Source organism: Hyalella azteca, unplaced genomic scaffold (genome assembly GCF_000764305.2).
Source record: "Hyalella azteca isolate HAZT.00-mixed unplaced genomic scaffold, Hazt_2.0.2 contig3121, whole genome shotgun sequence".
In the NCBI taxonomy this organism is placed as follows: domain Eukaryota; kingdom Metazoa; phylum Arthropoda; class Malacostraca; order Amphipoda; family Hyalellidae; genus Hyalella; species Hyalella azteca.
The window spans coordinates 101095-116108 of NW_025933374.1; the positions used below are offsets into that span (position 1 = coordinate 101095).

Sequence of the window (15014 nt, forward strand, 5' to 3'; positions counted from 1 at the left end):
ATTGAGAACCCTAATTTTTTTTCTTTCGCTGATTGTGACCGGGGATGAATCATCGATTCCGAGGACAAAACTCAATCGGAGCAGTATATCTTCAGGGGTGGAAGTGGACCCATTAAAGAAAAATATGTGCGTTCAAGAGGGAAGGTTATATGGGATGCAGTGGGGATCTTTTTAGTTGACTTCTTGAAAACAATAAATATATTTCACTTTTTTATTATGAAGAGATTTTGATGAAATTTTCTAATAAAATCGCCGAAAAACACATTGGCAAGCAGCATCGGCGCGCACCCTTCCACAACGACAATGCACTCGCACATGACGCTCGGCAGACAGAGGCTGTGCTACGCGAATTTCGATGAAAAATCATTCGTCATTCACCTTATTGGACTGACTTGCCTCATCTGACTTCCCTTTGTTTCCAAACCTGGAAAAATCACTGAAAGGTATCCAATTTCAATCAATTGAAGCAGCAAAATGAGCTGCCAAAACATTTTCAAATCGCATGACTAAATTTTACACAGAGAGACTTAAAAGCTCGTATCAGCGTTCACAGAAATGTGTTGACCTAGATGAGCAAATGTATAAAAAAAATTATGACGTTCATCTTTTTTTTCAAACTGTTGTTTTTCCATTAACTTTTTGAACTGCCCTCATATAGCTACGCATCATAGATTCAAGTCTTAAGACAATCGCGGCTACTGTCCAATAAAAGTCATCGACTTTTCCGCGAATTGACGGTGTGACGGTGTACCAATTAACTTTTGGTTTTCTTGAATGTCTCTGCCCGCTCTTCCATGGTTACAATTTTCTCAAAACCTCCATGCGGTTGACGCCAATCGATCGTCTTTTCTTGGCCTAATTGCTACAAGGCGACGACGCGATGAAGCCAATATCGGAATTCGATTTTCAAGTTCGTTTAGAACTAACAAGCCAACGTTTAGATGGATCAAACACAATAGGGTGCAATGACGCTTGTTCATCCTGTCGTGACGATCTTTTGAGTAATCGGTCCTTTTGGATGGAATTTGAATTCATAAAAAACAGCGTTGGAACACATCCATGCGACAACATTTCTTCTCGCTTCGAGTCACCGACATGTGGAACAGCCTCCCTGATAGCATCGTTGAAGCTCCGAGTATGAACATCTTCAAAAACAGACTAGACGAAGCTATGCAGGAGCATATGTTCAATCTTAAAATGCCTTGCAAATTACGGAGCAGGCAATAAGTCCAGCAGCTATCTCAATCAATCGTCAGTTATGGAAAGATCAGGTTCCAAAGGCCGGATCCCTTGTGAATCAAGTCACGAAAAGTTCAAGAATCGGCAACAGGCCATGGGCCTATGTCTTCAACGCCGACACTTCTATTCTATTCTATTCTATTCATTGAAGCTTACAGAGCGTTGTTAAAAAAATTTATCATATTTCATAACTCATAATAAAGATAAAGGAACATTTTCCGTCGAGTTACTCGAAATTAGATGCATTTCGATTATTGAATCTTATTTTGGATTTGGATCTACTACTGTGTACATATGTATGCTTCCACTCCTGCACGCGATGTTGTCTGCTCTAAAATGCTGATTTTAACGCTTCATCATTTCATGACATTTAACAAACAGGATAGTGAGACCGCATCTACTGTGGCGCAAGCAGTAAACGCGTCAGTGACACTCATTAAATTCTCTTGCATGATGCGTCGGATACTTGTTTGGGAGGAAGTGTAATGAATATTACCCACTAAGCCTGAGAAAATCTAAATCTTTGTTTCTGCTCTGCATCAGCTGAACTAAATGCTATAATTCTGAGGCCCATCATGTTGGCCTAAAAAAACACGGTGCTCGGGTCATAGCTAAATTGTTCAGCATTTTGAGGTTACTGTGAAAATAAGGATTTTGGCTTGTGCAGAAGTGCGTTTTGAGAGCTGTTTTTTAGAGCCAGTGTCACAATTTATTCACGCACTCCAATGTTACATTTGATACTCCTGCTGCTGCAAACTTTGAAGTTCATCCAACCGGACCAGGTCACCGGAAAGGTATTTTACTTAAGCATGGCAGAGCAAACATGGCAAGGACTTGACCAATAAGAGCCAAGCCCCCGTGGTGAGGCGATCATCTCCTGCCTCAGCCAGACCAGGACTGCAGCTACCATCTGGTCGTTTCGAAAGGATCGAAGGTCAAGACATTTTCAAAGCTATAATTTCCATTGGGCTTCGCTTCACAATAGTTTTTTCATGATCGCTTCGATATATCACCTTGAAGTTTATCTAAACTGGCCCCATACACCATTGAGTCCAACTCACGAGTCTTACTCGGCTAACCTCAAACCCCAAATATGGCGCCGAAAGAGCCATGGCTTTCAGCCTTCCACTGCTTGCTGTGGAGTCATGGCGACTCCAAACTATTCATAGCCCTGACTTTCTAACCAAGTTTATTGAAGAGTACAGCAATTTGGCGTGCTTGTGGAAAATCTGTAGCTCAGAATATTCAAACAACAAATACAGGGTACGCCATATGTATGGCAACGGATGTTTGCCATATAAAATAAATTTGTTTCTAGGAGACTTTTCTTTTATAATGTAGCTTAATATCATCTATTAATACATCTATTTTATATTGCAGAAGTCTAAGGTGTCTAAATTTACCATTACTTAAGGCAGTACATAGAAATGCAATTGCAACCCTTCATGAAAAGGGCGAGAGTAATTCAGTCAGTGCAAAAAAGCTCCAAATTCGTCGTGAAATTATGTGGAAGATGGTAAAAATATTCAAGGAAACTGGTGAAACATGCAATTGACCTGGTCAAGGAAGGAAACGAAGTGTCCGCACAAAACATTTGGTCAAAAACACGAGGGAGAAGTTGAGGAGAAACCCTCGTCGCTCAGCTGCAAAATTGGCTGCAAAAGCAGGAGTCAGTCAGACATCAATGCGTAGAGTCCTCAAAGATGACCTCAAAACCTTTCCTTACAAGATGCAAACAAGGCATAAACTAACAGACCGCCATGAACGAATGAGGCTCGAAAGATGCCAGCACATTCTGGGAATCATTGAGGATGGCACACTGCCCAACTTGGTGTTCAGTGACGAGAAAAAATTTGAAATTGAACAAAGCGTTAACCGACAAAATGACAGACAGAGTTTGGAGTCGGGATGGATCTGTGGCAACCAGAACTGCAACACGACGTCAAAATCCCATGTCCGTGATGGTTTGGGCCGCGGTAACCGCCGCTGGGAGGTCCCCACTCGTTTTTGTCCCCTCAGGAGTGAAATTGAACAGTCAGCGATACATTTCGGACATTTTGGAAGCTGTGTTGTTACCTTGGGCCCGTAAACACTTCAACGGCTCACCATGGAGTTTTCAACAAGACTCTGCCCCCATCATCTGGCTCAAACATGCTCCAAAACTGGATTAGGGGCACATCCCATTGTTCATTAGCAAAAATGAATGGCCCTCAAGATGCCCTGATTTGAATCAGCTCGACTTTTCTGTGTGGGCTATTTTAGAGAGTAGGGCCTGTAGAACACCTCATGATTCTTTGGATAGTTTGAAGTCTAAATTGACACGAGAATGGGACTTGATCCCTCAAGAAATGCTGCGTGTCTCCTGTGAAGCTTTCCCGCGTAAATTGGAGGCCGTCATTAAAAATAAGGGTGGTCATATTGAATAAATATGTCTGAAAATTGTTTAGATAAGTCTTGGCTACTAGCTCATCCAATAAAAAAACAATGCACTTGTTCGTTTCATTGGGAAATTACAAAAAACATGCGTTTCCATAAATATGGCGGACCCTGTAGATAAAGCAAAGGAATATATATTCGAATTACACGAGAAAAAGTTCCCAATGCAGACCTTAACTTTGTAAAGAAAATAAATAATCCTTAGTTTTGATAGTCGTTTTGATTTTCGTTGCGTATGAAATTTAGTAAATTCATATCAACTGAATCTTTGTCGATTGACTAGCCATTCTTTTGACCACATAGATATTTTCCTCTGTTGCTTTTTCACTGTCCCGAGCTCATTCGACACGACGGTATGTATGGCCACGATGGCAGCAGCTGCAACATAACTCGTCAGACTCATCTTCACGACTGAGAGTTGCGAGCAAGTACGTATGGTGAAACATCGCCGAATCCGATTCGTTGGTCAGAATCAGCTAGCCAGACTCGTGAGTCAGTAACGCTAGTGTATGGGGGCGCATAAGTAATTGATTGATATTCCGCAGTTCTAACACCCAGCCGTTGCACCTCCCTAGAGGTCCCGAGTGAAAAATATTTAGTATGTGATAAATATTTTGCTTTTGCTTGTTTTTAGCAAAGAATGGAACATTTTTAGGCACACAGCAAAGTGAAAATGATGGAAGTGCTTATTTTGGTGCTTCTTTACATGCACATCTGAAAAGCACAACTTATACGCAGTCAGATACTATGGCCACGTAACAACCTCTCAATGGTAATGGCTTCCACTGCATTGATTTCGAAAGAATGGTCATATAGGCGATAGATAACGATATAAGGATCATTAAGGAAACAGTTGTAGATAATATATACATTTGGTTTCACAATTACAATTTTCAAACAAGCATATTTCAAAGATATGTACAAGTTCGTATGTTATATAAAAATACATTATAGAATGCAACTTCAGTTCATGCTTTCCACACCTCAAGCATCATCTTCACTATATCGTGCACGAGGTTCCATCACTTCTAGTTTGTTCTCATTATTATTATTATCATAGGTAAACTAAAGGATTATTACACTCTATTGCAGCGCAAAATGTCATGAGAAAACTATACAAAATATAACTTAGAAGGGGACGCTCGTGGCCCAAAATTTTCGACGGCTTCAATAACTGAAGAGAAACACGAAAACATTCACCAACCACAGACATTAAAATGCATTCAAGAGTTCTGTAGATCATCGCTTCCGCCACCATTTTAAACATATACATCTTAGATAATAACGAGAAATTATAATAACCTCCCTTCCTTAGCTAAGCAACAAATAAATTACATCAAATAACCATATTGAACCGTTCTTAGGAACGTACATCATGACGTTACGAGTTAACGTACACAACGTTCATTATAAGCAATATCGTGTAGCACGAGTGAGGTCACTGAGAAACAAAAGGCACTGGCTAAATTATAATGTACTGGGATACAAGCAGGCAGTTATTTCCTAGTGCCAAGTGCCTCAAATTACGAAATATTACAAGACACAACTTTTCACTCGATCGTTAAAATATGGGAATTAAAGTCAAGCTTCAAGTGTTGGAATTCATTAGGAGTTGTGAACGAGATAAAGAAAGTAGCCTAAGTAATGTTTTCACTGCACGCTAGCATTGAAGTTATTCTATCATAAAATACCTCCGAGAATGAAGCATAAAAGCTTAGTCACAATGAAAGAGCTAGAAACACAAGTGAAATACGAAAAGCCAGGAGTCATTGCCGTTATTGGAGCGTCAATACTTCGATTGTTTTTCATTAAAAGATAAATTGTACGACGAGAAACAATAATAAATGACTATTCAAAGATCTTGAAACACTAGGAAGTAAATGCGTGTTTCATGAGCCACGCGTCAATACCGCGTACGCGAGAAAAAAGTTCAGGCAGTTTAAACCCCCATGCCAATAAACGAAGTTTGTGATCCGGGAGTTCAAAATATAGAGAAGTTGATTATCATTAATAAGGTACGAGCACTTTGAAAGCAATAATTTGGAATAGACTCCGCATAATTTGGGAGTCGACAGGAACATAAGGAAAAATATCTCTAAATATCCACGCATACAGATAAAAACTAATAAAGAACACTTTAGAAAAAAATAGGAAATAATAAACCGTCAATCATCTAAAATTCATTAAATAATTTAGAAAAAACGGATACTTTGAGCGATTACTAGAATAATCGTTCATACTCTAGCCCCTCCCGCTACCTCAACATCTTCTGTCCATAGGACCCAATACTTATGTGTTGTATCCCCAAATAATCACGATAATTAAATACACTAACGAGACACAACAAATTCCATGCATTAGTCTCGCTACCAGCAAATATTGTAGCTCATTTATCAGGTGATAAAACAACTCCCATAGCAAGGTGATTCTTTGAGAACCAAACGGTCCTTGTGTAGATTTAAATTACAATATGAATGAAAAAATATATACTATGGTAATTGTGTTCAGAGATTTGACTCGCTTATCAGTGAGGAACGAAAAGTGGTTGAATGAATAAATTCCAAACAAGCAACGGTGGTCCGAGGTTCTACTGAGAATGAAGCTGCAGAAGATAGGAAAAAGTCTCTAATTAACAAATTCATAGAACATAATAATTCATCAGATTCTAAAAAAATGAGATTTTGAAAACCATCTACACTGATATGAGACAATAAGCGTTAGGAATAACAAGTAACAAATACGATGAGTGATAGTAATGAACGAAATTAGCAGAACGATAATGAAGTATTCTGTTGGAAATAAGTCGAGCAATCGTTGTCAGGTACATGAGCGCCGTCATAACCAGCATGTAACGCTATAATTTTAGTCCACATTACATTTTTCTCGTAAGACAATAAGAAACTAAGTTGTATGTGAGAAAAATCTTTTATTAATTAGAAAAAAAAGTAGCACGGAAAGGATTAGGGGTAAAGGCGTAAATTTCAGCAAGTCCAACGATTTTTAGAGCTTCCATTAATCATACATTAACAGGAACAATACGGGAGCAATGAAGACCTAACATAATGACGAAAATATGCCATCAGTTCATAATAAAAGCCCAATGAGTTCATCAGGAAAATGATCGGCTGTCTTGGTTCAACTGTAGGCTAACTGATAGAGCACGGATGCCATAATGTTTTCCCAATGCGTACATAATTAAAACAGCGTATCGATGCAGCCTCCATAATCATAAAAAAACGAAGTCAAACATAGCAATGAAAATTGAGAATAGTTCAGAGTTTTTTCATGCAAATCTACTAAAACTTCAATGATAACAATATCCGTCTAGGTAATTATTCTGCTAATTACGTACATATGTTGAAGGTGATTCCAATGATACAGTAAATTGCTTGTTCCTGTAATTGTAATGCACCGGTTATCTCTGGGCGGTTAGAATACAATACGTGATTTAAAAATAAGCAAGAATATCGTGTAATGATCCATGGAAAAAACTTTCAAGTTACTGACAGCGGAGAAAATCGTATGAAGCCTTCAGGCAAATAAAACAGTAAGTGACACATGAAGGTATAAAATATCTACTTTTACTAACAAAGGAGCCGGAACAAATGTCTGTATTCATTGCAGTTCAGGTTGAAATGTCATGCGCATATTTATCACTTCCATGTTCGCACAACCTCACGAGAAAACTTCATAACATTTTCACCAATCCAATTGATATAATAGCAAAATTATTTGCAGCGTGTAAAGAAGGACCTGTTGACTACGATTGAAAATTAAATTCAAACAAAAGCTATAGAGTAGCAAAATTTGCCTCGCAATTAAGAATCATACTTGCATTAGATGGAATCCTTAATTGTATAATCCGATAACAAATCTAAAAGGGGGCATCTTTCACAGAGAAGCGCCATTTTTCCATAATGACATGCATGTATATAAAAAATCGCGAAGTATTTTTAGATAATGAATATACAGAAGATGAACTTCAACTTGATGCGCTTCCATTACCAGAAACTAAATATGATCCAATTGGTAATACACATTTCAGTCAATATAAGAATTACGAGTTACTTCAACGAGCGACAGAAATAGGATAGCTATAATGAACGACTCAGAGAATGCGCGAGTTTCAATATCAGTCACAAAAAACATTAAAAAAGTAAACATTTAGACAACGGTCAAGTTCGAACCTAATAATAAGTTTGCGACACTCACTCAATTTTACCTGCACCCACTTGGAACATTGCAAGCGGTTCACAGATCTTAGTATCAATACAAAGTTGTAGGACAATCAAGGCGTGCTTGCTTTTAAGTAATAATTCAGAGCATTATTCCAATATTTTACCAATACAAAGATGCTATAGTAAGATAGTAAAGGCGTGAGACCAGCTGCTACTGGTCGCTGATGTGCAAATCGTGCAGAATCTGAGCCACAGTTCGCGATGATTCCTGCGTACTAATGGCGACGTTGCTAAGCTCGGACTCGTAGCCTCGCAATAACCTGCAACAAAATCATCTAATTAGTACAACATCAATTAAAATCATAATAACATATACCCATTGATAAAAACTATAATTAATATTTAAGATATCATTTATGAATACGACATTATTGTGTATATACGGTACTTAATTAACTTCTAAGGGTAACTGAGAAGTCGTTAAATTTATGAAGAATTTCAGGCAATCGCATTTTCATTAGGTAATTATTACAAAATTAAAATTTCTCAAATACTTACTTTCGGCCGGAGTTGGAATAAATGACTAGGTTTCTAAGTACCAAGGCAGACGTAAGGCGAATGCTTTTGGTAACGGGTCCTTCTTTTTCCTGTGAAAACACGCAGAGTTATGCAGAGTTATTTCAGGAGAACTTAATTATGCGAGTTCAAATATTAGCCTCATCGAAAATCCGAATAAAAAACTTCACAACACAAATAGAAGCATCTATAAAATATGAGACCTTCGTCAGCTATGATGTCTTTAATATGATGCATTGAAAAACAATGGCATATCATACCAACACACAGTTTCCAATTGAACGATTATTCTCCAATAACAATGGACGTCAATATGTAAGACTAACCACAGCATCTCTCTGTGAGATAAATTTGTTACAGTTTCCTATTGAACAACTCCCCTGCAATAACAATAAACGTCAATAAGTAAGACTAACTACAGCATCTCTCTGTGAGATAACTTTGCTACAGTTTCCTATTGAACAACTCCCCTGCAATAACATTAAACATCAATAAGTAATACTAACCACAGCATCTCTCTGTGAGATAACTTCGAGCGCGTGTCTCTTAATGGCGTGGAAGGCAGCGTTGGGCGCGTAGCCAGGATGCGGAGGCGGCGTGTGGGGGATCGGGAGGTCCGTTTTACCGGACGTGGCGATTTGTTGTCTCCGTACCGCTAAAACGTTCAGTAACTGAAAGATAAATTGACATAAGCAAGATGTTCACTGTTATCAATACGCTCAGTTAAATTTGGATGAAGTGCGGCAGTCAATGAGTACCTTAAACATGACGATTAGATTTGAGATCAATCCCAATTATATACTATAACTATAAAAATCGCACTTGCATGAAAATCCCTGGCAGAAGCGTGTCACTAGTCCAGTAATTAAAACAGTAAGTCCTTACTTAGAAAGTAAAAATCAGAAGAACTCGCTGCCAAAAACTGTGAAGCATTTATGCTGAATGAGTTAAGTAACAAAAAACGCACCTGCTCATTACAGTGCCTGTCGTGGAGGTGTGTCATGGTACTGAAACGCTTGCGCACCATAGGCTCGCAACCCGCCCACTGACACTGGATCTCGACCAGATGAGGCGGACAATGTATCTTGCAAACGTGGTGATACACTTGTTGAGGTGTCGAAAAAATGCTATTGCAACCTCTCCATTCACACAGGTACTGAAGTCCACCAGGCTTAGGGGGATTGGAATGGATGCCCATAGGAACGTTGGCTGCCACACCGCCAGGAGAAGGAGCAGGCAGCATGACAGGGCGCCTCACGATGCCCGAGGCTAAAATTTGCGGAGCAGGAACCATCGGTCCCGGAGGCTGGGACGAAGACGCGTTATTAGAAGAAGAGTTGACGGGTCCTCTGTTCGAAACGAACGTCATAGACCCACTCGTGGAAACGGGATGTTTGATTCCCGATGACTGTGCCGTCGCTACAGGTGCTGGTAGTCCCTGGTTACCCCCATTACTATTAAGTAAACTGGAGTTACTGGCAGGGATAACACCGACACTAGAAGGTGCAATTGTTCTCACGACTCCCCCGGATACCGCGTTAGAGTTAGTAACAACTTGCAACACTTGTCCACCAGCAACTGTTTGTTGCTGATGCAATACTTGACCACCAGAAACTGGCGTTTGCTGAACTTGCAAAATAGGCGCTCCACCAACAGTCTGGGGTTGCATAACAATTTGTTGCTGACCAGGCTGTTGTAAAACTTTCTGGCCAGGCGGTAAAATAATTAAGGTTTTTCCAGAGGTACCGGATTGCTGGACTAGTAACGTGCCTCCTTGACTCACGACCGCACTCCCTTGAGTGACGATCTGGCCCGCGCTGTTTACTTGACCAACGATTTGTCCAGCTTGATTAACTTGACCAACGATTTGCCCGGCTTGATTAACTTGACCAACAATTTGTCCAGCTTGATTAACTTGACCAACGATTTGTCCAGCTTGATTAACTTGACCAACGATTTGCCCGGCTTGATTAACTTGACCAACGATTTGACCAGCCTGATTAATTTGTCCCAAAATTTGACCAGCCTGGGTAACTTGCCCTACAATTTGTCCAGATGGAGTTGTAATAATCTGTCCGGCACTGGCACCCAAAATCTGGTTTGACCCTTGAGAAATTATCTGTCCTTGACTTTGTAATATTTGTGGTTGTGCAATGATCTGTCCCTGAGTTATGACGTGTCCGGTGCCTGCCGCAGGAGCAAGCAGAGCTCCTTGACCCTGAGCAATGATGTGTCCTGTGTTACTAGTTAGAACTTGCTGAGGCCCCTGGGCTAACATCTGCCCAGTGTTTCCTATAACTTGGGTGCCGCTGCCAGACGCGTTCTGTTGCAGCACCTGGCCACCGAGAAGAACAGTTTCTCCTCCACCACCGCTCGTATTACCACCTACCACCAAGTGGCCCCCTTGCGACAATACAACCTGGCCACCAATAACTTGAGGGAATCCTCCTTGCACTACAACCTTTTGACCGTTCTGGGTGGTCATCAGCTGACCGGCTGCTGGTATCAACTGGCCAGTTGAAGTAACCAGCTGGGCTCCAGAAGTGATCAATTGTCCCGTAGATGAGATCAGTTGCCCTGTTGAAGTTATAAGTTGAGGGCCAGAAGCAATCATCTGTCCTTGAGAAGTTATTAGCTGTCCCTGAGTCGTGACTAGCTGGCCTTGAGAAGAAACCAACTGCCCCTGGGACGTAACCAACTGTCCTTGAGAAGACAATAATTGTCCCTGTGAAGAGACTAGTTGACCTTGCGTTGAGTTCATCTGTCTCTGCGTGGCAATAGGGGTGGACACAGCGATGATATTAGCAACACTTTGTCCACTGAACACGACTTGTTGTGGAGCCGCACCGCTGCCATCCACACCCCCGATAGCATCACAGCTTCCATCGCCGTTCTGGCTCACGTAGAGAGTAATTTTGCCGTCGCCGCGATCTATTGCCAAGCGTTTGGTGCCTCCTCCGCAGTCATCAAAGTCATCTGCCCCAGGCCTCTTTAGCCCGCCTGAATTGTTCACATTGTTCACACCAGCGCTTAGAGGACCATTACAGAGCCTGATTTCCTTGTCCACAACGCCATTGAGAATGTCGCCTCCAACGGTTTTTTCCAACAGATCAGCCAAGACGTTCTTCTTCACGCTACCACTGCCGTCGGCAATGCCATCATTGCTGTTGTTGTTGTTAGTGACGGAGATGTTATTGAGCAAAGCTTCTGTGTCAGTCGCTACCGAGATTACAGTTGTGTTGTTGGTGGAGCCGGACATTCCCGTATCCCGTAACCCGTTCTGCAGGATACCTTCGAAGCTGGTAACTTCGTGCTCTTCCCGACCAGCTCCAACCAGTTCTTCTTCCATCTTTGCCGGCTGGAACAAAGGGGCATTCATGAACTTGTTCAAGAAACACGCCACTCGCTATGTTGCCGTTATATATCGACACTCTCGGACGATTTGAAATTGTTTGCACAAAAGAAAAAAAAAGTTTAAATCATAATTCATCATCGTGAATGTTTTGCATTGAAAGGGTAAATACATGAATTGCTACACATCAGATAAAAAGATAAAAACTTCCGCACATGTTTCGTTACGTGCACATTGCTCCCTTACCTCGCCGTTGATAGTGACACCGTTGATAGACGTATCAACAGAAGAGCTGTCGTTACAGAGGGTTCCGTTGGTGTCTCCTTCAACACACACCAGCTGCTGTTGTTGCTGTTGTTGTTTTTGCATATTTCGGGACACCTGTACAACGGATACATGAAGCTTCAACAGATCGTGTACAGATGAGAATTCGTTAATATACAATCATTCACTAGGAAATTAGGAATACATAGTCAATTGAATGGGTGGGTGTTTGTAGCATCAACTAATTAATGGCTCCTGATGATCATTTATTTTTAGTAGTAGTAGAATGGTTTGTTATCATTTATTTCATTGTGTTTCTACTACCATCACAATATTATTAAAAATTACATTTCTAAGATACTAACTTTAAAATCTCAGACTTGAAGAGCCACTTCACAATTATATTGGCGTGGAATTATATGCCAAAATGCCATTTAATTATATACTTGACTGCATGGAGAAAGTTCGTAATCATAGACAAAGAAAGTTCATGCCAATTGCCACCTGTCTCGATAGGCGATACGGTACCGTTTGCATTTGTAAATTGTAAACTCTAAAACCACGTTCATGAGCAATCTTTCCCAAATTTCAATTTTATGGAAGTAGTAGTTCTAGCAAATAGGATTAAAACATCATAGCATCAACCTGCTGCTGATCCAGTAAACGTGTTATCAACGCTTAAAAGTTAAAGAAGTTAGTACATCCTTGTGTCGTCTAAGTTAGTTCGGTTCTCCGCAACACAAACGTAACAAAAGATAGTTAACAGCTCATCAACAATACGGTGAGATACAGACTACAATTATTAGAACGACCCAACAGCTTCACTTTAATGATTTTAACTTAAAAATTGTTTACCAGTAAACCAGTTCATGCTTACAACTATGTTATTAATTAGACTACATAAAAACGTGAGAACGCTCCACGCAGGCACCTTAAAAAAATCTATCTCTCGATTAGTTTATATTAACATCTAGCACAAAAATTAAGCCGCAACCACAGTTGACAGTCCTGTAAAAGGAAGATAACAGGGAGGAGTAGGACCATGTAAGGAGCCGTGTTGTGTTAGGTGGCATTATGGTAATGGTTGTATTGTGTTAATGTAAATAGTCAAGATGTGCAGAAGACGATGAAAGTTTGAGCTTCAAGATATTCTGTGGAACCTGGAGTGAGTGCCGTCTAACTCGTATTAGCGCCATGACAGTACCGTAATATATGCAAAGGTGCTGACATGGGATGAATAGAAATCAAATACACCGTGGCAGAGAAGATTTATGCCAAAGGAAAATGAACAACCGAGAAACCCAGAAATTTTCATAAGTTTTATATTTTAACCATGAGCAGATATTTATGATGCATTTTCATTTTTTAATCTCGAAGCTTTATGGATATAAAAATTATCACCACAATTCCCGGAATTCGTAAAAATATTTTTAAAAATTGAAACTGCTAACAGATTCCCATTATTCAATTGTTGGCAAAAGCATGTCGCACTGTAGACATCAACACCAGCGAATCGGAAAAAAATGACTGGAACCGCGAAAACTCGTGGGTTCGAATTCACCACGAGATATTAAAAAATAAAAATAATCATATTCTATGATATCATTCTCTTCGACGATGAAACCATCCAGTGGGAGGTTCCAGATATTTTTTTACGATTTGACAGGTGGATGTAAATAGTGAGATTGGTTTTGGTGAGAAGTTTTACCTCGGCAACTGCAGTTTGTCCTAAATTTGGTGTGAGAGCCGCGGACGCTGAGGAAGAAGCAACTAAAGACGGAGGTATTGGAGCCGGGCAAGTTTTGAGAATAGAAGGCATTTGCATGGACGGTAAAGGCAGTCGCTGGTTTTGTTTGTAGTGCGGGTATGGAGGAGGGGGCGGCAATAGATCATTGCTGCCTTGACTTGAGTCGAACGATGTCATCGATGTCGTATAAGAAGTGGATTGGTCTGTTGGTGTGTATGATGTATGCGGTGCTTGATAACATGAAGTGGAAGGCAGATCAGATGAATGTTGGTGAGGTGAAAAAGAAGGCGAGTGTGAAGCAAAGGATGATTGTGGAGATAACGATGAAGAATAAGAAGGCAGAGGATTAGAGGACGTTGTTAAAGGGGCAGCCAACATGCCAGCCAGACCCCCCACGACGGGAGGATCTGTTACCTTGTTCGCCAACAAGCTCTTAATGAGGGCAGAGTTCTCCTGCCGTGGCATGGGTGGTGGAGGTGGGGGAGGAGTGGCACAAGGGGAAGGATGAGTGTAGGGGGAAGGGGAATGAGTGGAGCGTGGGGAAAGACGAGGACTGGGGCTGTATGGAGGCGGTGGAGAAGAGATTGGGGACGCTGCGCCGCTGCCGCTAGAGCTCGGAGACGCGCCCTTTGTGATCATTACCAAACATCATTGATGAGAATGCCACCACTACACAGCTCATATCAAGCTACAAGTAGGCGAATTTTCATCCACATTCAAACTGTTAATTGTGCTGCTTTCCGAACAGCTTAATACGTTAACTGGACACTTTCTTAAATTATTCTATCATTTTTATTCAAATTTCATGTCTCCAGAATTCCAAACGTTCATACTCATCCAGGTATCAATTGATACACGAGAATGTCAATTGAGTGATCCCACAAGTGAATGAATTCATAACATAAATCGGACACAACAAGATGTTTCAATATTATCAATACCTACACTTGCATCCAATGCGCTTGCACCAACGCTATTGTCGTCACACAATATTGAAGTCACTGACAACAATATTATCAACTACAACACTATCATTGCTCAGGTAAATATCTAAATAAATCATATGTCCATAGTCATTACCAACAGAATATTTAAATCAGTCACTCCAACATCATTACCCACGACAATAACATTTCTCAATAATAACAGTACTAATATCATTTCTCTGCTTAAATCACAAGTTCACCAATATAATTCTGAAACAAAGAAAACTCCAAGCATT

General features: G+C 40.5%; 1 protein-coding gene across 3 annotated transcripts in view; it reads right to left on the reverse strand.

Annotated features, from left to right (window-relative positions):
- Positions 1-4528: 4528 nt before the first annotated feature.
- LOC108678457 (AT-rich interactive domain-containing protein 2) overlaps positions 4529-15014 on the reverse strand; it is a 33478-nt gene continuing 22992 nt past the window's right edge. Inside the window, exons 13-18 of one of the 3 annotated variants that reach the window (XM_047885784.1) lie at positions 14207-14419; positions 12028-12162; positions 9397-11787; positions 8936-9100; positions 8412-8500; positions 4529-8173 (exon numbers count right to left, since the gene is read on the reverse strand). In XM_047885784.1, coding sequence (XP_047741740.1) covers positions 8065-8173; positions 8412-8500; positions 8936-9100; positions 9397-11787; positions 12028-12162; positions 14207-14419 — 3102 coding nt within the window. In that variant the 3' untranslated portion in view covers positions 4529-8064. Of the gene's footprint in view, positions 8174-8411; positions 8501-8935; positions 9101-9396; positions 11788-12027; positions 12163-13753; positions 14420-15014 lie in introns of all 3 variants that reach the window. The other 2 variants (XM_018166878.2, XM_018166879.2) reach the window with 2 other exon arrangements.